This window comes from Xyrauchen texanus, chromosome 26, assembly GCF_025860055.1.
Source record: "Xyrauchen texanus isolate HMW12.3.18 chromosome 26, RBS_HiC_50CHRs, whole genome shotgun sequence".
Taxonomy (NCBI): domain Eukaryota; kingdom Metazoa; phylum Chordata; class Actinopteri; order Cypriniformes; family Catostomidae; genus Xyrauchen; species Xyrauchen texanus.
The window spans coordinates 25349431-25354971 of record NC_068301.1 but is presented as its reverse complement, the minus strand read 5'-3'; the positions used below and the strand labels follow the sequence as shown (position 1 = coordinate 25354971).

Sequence of the window (5541 nt, the reverse complement as noted above, 5' to 3'; positions counted from 1 at the left end):
AGCAACCAGCTGTAAAGCATTTTTGAGTTTACTCAACTTGAGGAAAATATGTTGTACCAACATAAAAATTTGAGTTGGATGTTCCATGAACTCAGCAAGGAGTTCAGCAAACTCAAAAATATAAATGTGAAATAAACATTACACTCGTACAGCAGTACAGCTGACCATAATTTTTTGTATTCTTGATAGAAAAATATATTTTTTATTAAGCAGATCTACATAAGATTATGTGACAGCCCCACCAAGGTACCAACTAGTTGGTCCAACTTAAAAAAGTTGTGTAAATTACAATGACTTAAAACATCTGGAAGTTAAGTCTTTATAACTACATACACTTCATCAGAGGGGACACTAATCACCCTGATGGTGACCTAAGATAACAATTTTACTTATTTTTTTACAGCAAAACATAATTAATAACACATTGTCATTATAATTTGTTTGCCTCAAATGGCCTCCATTGAGCATCAGTGATCAAACTGAGCATGATCAAAAACCTGTGAGTTCTATTTTCACCACCAAACTTGACATTGTATTTGCTCACTGTTTTTGAATTTTAAGTTGCTCTGACAAAAATGGCATAAAAGTTTACTATTGGTTGTTTTAAGTAATCTAAATGTTTTTCTACAATAGATAGTTTAATCAACATTTAGAATTGAGTTTATAGGACAATTTTGAAGTTGTATTTTTTACAGTTAAGTGTGGCCCTTCCAGGAGAAATACTGATTACACATGTAGAGAAAGTACACAGTGTTACCCACACAAACACAAAACACCATCATGGAGACCAGCACTCTGTTACATGCTCCCATACAATTTAATAGATTATACATACAATGTTTTAACCACTAAGATTTTTGTTTGGCAAATCTACATAAGATATAACATAGAACACCCCAATGTACATAAATACAATGATATGCGGCCCCGCAGAGACGTCTGGGAACCATCATTTTAACAGTTTTCCATAAAAGATATGTATTTCCTTGTTAAACATAGTATATTTTTTTATTGTAAATTATTCGGTAATACATATTTTACTGTAAAACAAAATGTTTGTCTTGTTAAATATTTATTTATACATGCATATATATTTCTGTACTGTCAAATTTTTACATTTCTTTTTACATTAAAATTACAATTCAAAATACCCTTCAAAATTACAATTACATTTTTTAAAAATATTTTTATAGCATTATTATTACCAGCAATTTTGACCATAAATCTAACAAATTATTTTGTTGATACTTTACAGCATTTACACTTTCACTAAAAGTAACCAACAGTCTGGTTGAGGAAATCAAAATCTCATTATTTCCATAGACTAATTTAACTTTCAACTATAACGATAAACCTTGAAAGGTATTAATCGATGGTATATGCCTATGCCTTTGTTGAAGTCATCAGTCTGCATTATTTGAACTTCATTGTTTAAAAATCCTGCAGAATTCCTGATTAACAACTACATTACCCATGGTCCAGCAGAGAAAGATCCACCAATCAGAGAACCGCAGCCAACATAGCCCGCCCACATCCATGATGCGCTTTGAATGACGCAATCCATTCAGTCTCCTTTCCCTCAAACTACATTTAAATTTGTAAATATCTGAATATTTTGCTGTAAACTTTAAATATATTGTTTATATACTTATAATCAGTCTTGGGTAAGTTACACAAAAAAGTAATCCAATACAAATGAATAACTACTGATTACTTAATTGGAAAAGTAAACACATTACTATCCATCCATCCATCCATCCATCCATCGTCAACCGCTTATCCTGTGTACAGGGTCGCGGGGAACACATTACTAATTACTTTAATTTTAAATTCCTTTCTAAAACACTTGTCACAAACAAACTGTATTTTTTTTTGCTCAACAAATTCAAAATAATGTCTTTTTTCTCCTTCATTGTTGCACACCCCTCAGCTGTCAATTCAATTCAAAGTGGCTTTATTGGCATGACTGTAAACAATGTCAAAGAAATGCAAACAGACGTACATATGAACATAAGAATTCACATTTTAATTTTATTACACATAAATAAAATATTTTTTTGAAATATTTGGAAATGTAATGTACTTAAAAGCAATTACTTTCATTGAAAGTCAGTAACTGTAATATGAGTACAAGAATTTAAAACATAATAGGTTATACTACTTTTTTGTGCCTAAAAGTAGCTGGATTACAATAACTAATCACTTTGTAATCCAATTACACCCAACACTGCTTATAATCAACAACCTAAAATCAATAGTTTTATATATTTCCATCCTTTTTTATTCGATTACATCATGAGCAATGGTTCATGGGATTGCAGTTTGTGCCTTTGTGAAAGATGGGAAGTACACGGTCTTGTACCTTTGTTTTATATCCGATTTTCAAAAAATGTTTTGCTTCAAAGTCAAAATTTGTAATTTTGTAATTCAAGGTGGGCACTGTTGCACTCTATTAAATGCATTATTATGTAATTATTAGCATATGTGTAACACGAACACTGTAATAATAGTATTCATACATTGGCTTTTGTATGATGCTCTTGATGACGTTAAAAGCACTCTATCTCTTTAAATAAGGAAGCTAGTGTATGTGTGGTTTTCCTCCAGCTCTTCACATTATAACTGCTGGAGCTGACAAACACACAGCAGGTACACTTCAAAACAACCAGAACAATTTAACCACAGCTGTGAGAAAGGGAATAAAAACAGTGATAGGTTTTATTGTTTATCTTTCTCATTGGATATGGCAAGCAACATGTTATTAATTCCAACCATCTGTAAATGAAGAACTTTCTGCTTGGAGGTGTCAGGTGTGAGAAGACTACTAACTGCATGGATTACAGACAAACAACACTACAGTAGGCTACTACTGGAACAGTTTCAATCTGGATAGCACATTTTAAGGAGTTAATGATAAAACGGCTTGCCATATATGTGTGATATGTAATTGCGAGTGGATCGGACGTAGAGATGCAGGTTTACTATTAAAGGATCCGCGTATCTAGAGCATCGCAGAGCACTTCCAGATGTCCATATCTGTCTGCTCGTAACAGGTGGAGCTCATTTTACTCCATCTGTCCGAAGTGAAGTGGCATATATGGGCAACCAAGTTGACAAACTGTCACACCTAAGTTACGCCGAAGTTCCCACGACCGACCCTAACGGATTCGACACCGAAGAAGACGTCCCGCGTATTGGGGTATCGTACATTTTCGCGGCGGATGACGACGAACTGGACGATCATCATGTCGACGGATCGGAGCAAAATCAGGTAGAGAAACACTACGACAAGTGGAACGAGCTGGGCTGCGCCGTTTATCATCGCGAAGAGTGTATTTACGAGAAGCGTGTCAACGCTGCAGATACAGAGACTTTCAGCCCGGAGAATTTATTAAACAAGTGTAAGCCCGGGGATCTGGTGGAGTTCGTGTCCTTTGGGCAGTACCCGCATTGGGCTGTGTACGTCGGCGACTTTCAGGTGGCGCACCTGCACCGGGCGGAGGTCAAGAACAGTTTCCTGACCGATGCCAGCCAGGGCAGGAGGGGAAGGATCGTGAACGAGCTGTATCAATTCAAAGCCCTCAGTCCTGATGTGGTGGTGCAGAACGCGATGGAGCAGGTCGGGGCGAAAGATAAAGAATTGAGTTGGAGGAATTCAGAGTGTTTCGCCGCCTGGTGCAAATTTGGTAAACGCGAGTTTAAGATGGGAGGAGAGATACGCATCGGAAAACAACCGTACAGATTAAAGCTGCTCTTGTCTGATAAACAGTCTCATGTGCTGGAGTTTCAGAGTTTGGAGGATGTGATCATGGAAAAGAGGAGAAACGAACAGATCGGTAAAGCGGCTGTTATTCAGGAATTGGCTCATCATTTGAGCAACAGCGGAAGCAGCAGGAGTGAAGCTAACGTTCAATGACATGCAACAGGTTGAGGAGACATATGAGCATGTATCATAACACACAATTGATATCTGACATTACGCGTTATATGGTGATGATAAATACATGTATTTTCCTTGTGATGGAAATTTGAAGTCTTAAACATTTATTTCAAGTTGTTTGAAACAGACTGACCATCTCTATAATGTAAAACTAAGACTCTATGAGTTCCATAAATAGCCATAAATCAGCCATGCTTTCTGAAAGTTTTAGCACAAGATATTATATAACAAATGGTTCAAAAAGTAAATTCACCAGTCTGCCCTCTTACTGAGTAATTCCTCCTTTTCTCACTTTATGCACAAGGAAAATATCGGGGCTAGTTGTCACACTTTTTTACTCCAGTGAATATTTCTCAGGGTAGGTTTGTTATAAGTCAATTTCTGCACTGAAATACCGTAAATTCTTGGCTACAAAAAAGCTATTAAACATTTTCACAGTTCTTGCCTAGGAGTAAAGTTACAGTTCATTTAACACATGTTGACCTTTCGCAACAACTTGCCCCAATCACCACTGCCAAAACTAAATCTATGCCTCTCTTTAGATAAACAGCACCTTTTTTAAGCTTATTCAGCCATGTATAAGGTTGAATAATAATGAGGCACAATACGATTCATGAAACACCAACAATGGGAAAGGCAATGTACAAAAATGTCAAACCATTGTACACATGTTGTAGTTGATAAATTATGACATTTAAAACATGTGACATCCTGCCACAATCTGACACTGAAGGATCAATACAAGTTTAGCTCAATCAACAGCATTTGTGGCTAAATGTTTATTACCACTAAAACTTCCCCCTCCAAAATGGAGGTTACAGTTAGACACTTAAAATTGAAGTGAATGGGGCCAATTTTTGGAGAGTTTAAAGGCAGAAATTTGAAGCTTATAACTTTATAAAAAAACACACAAATTCTTCTGTTAAAACTAATGTATTATTTGAGCTGTAAAACGGTTTAAATAGTCACTTTTACAGTCGTTTTAGGGTTTACAGTGGTTCGTAGCCATGGCAACAAAGTTGAAATATTGGCTATAACTTCACATAGAAAAGTTTAGTAAGCGATTTTATCATGGTAAAATCATATTAAAACTAGTGCTTTCAGTCAATTAACATTTTTATTACAATTAATCGCATAATTTTCTTTAGTTCGCAGATTTTGATAGTGCTCAAATTTAACTCTAAATACACTTCTTTTCCTGTCAAAATGCACTTAATCTCTCTTATGAAAGAAAACAAAACAATGTGAAACAATATAATGCTTTATTTATATTCTACAAAGCAAAGCTTTCCACAGTATATAGATAGAAATATATAAAAATAGCACCAGTTCAAGTAACATTAAACGTTTCTCAAAGTCTAAGTGGGAGTTTGACTAATTGAAAGAACTAGTTTACCCATAGGTTGCATATTCATTGCAATGGGCATTAAATCTCTTAAACTCGAATCCTCCACAATATTAATCAGCTGGCAGACTGTGGCTATTTGCTTTGTTAAAGCAATCATGAAGCTGCTTTCATGATTTGCATCAGGGCATCAATGCCAGCATCAAGCATCGCATTGAACTCCATGTGAAAATCACTTGCAGACAAAAACATCTCA

The 5541-nt window shown here is 35.4% G+C and overlaps 1 protein-coding gene across 1 annotated transcript; it reads left to right on the top strand.

Annotated features, from left to right (window-relative positions):
- The first annotated feature begins 2636 nt into the window (after positions 1-2636).
- LOC127620215 (protein LRATD2-like) lies at positions 2637-4840 on the top strand. Its single transcript, XM_052093355.1, has one exon. It carries the CDS (start codon positions 3098-3100, stop codon positions 3914-3916), a length of 819 nt encoding a protein of 272 aa, XP_051949315.1. The 5' UTR covers positions 2637-3097; the 3' UTR covers positions 3917-4840.
- Positions 4841-5541: the final 701 nt, after the last annotated feature.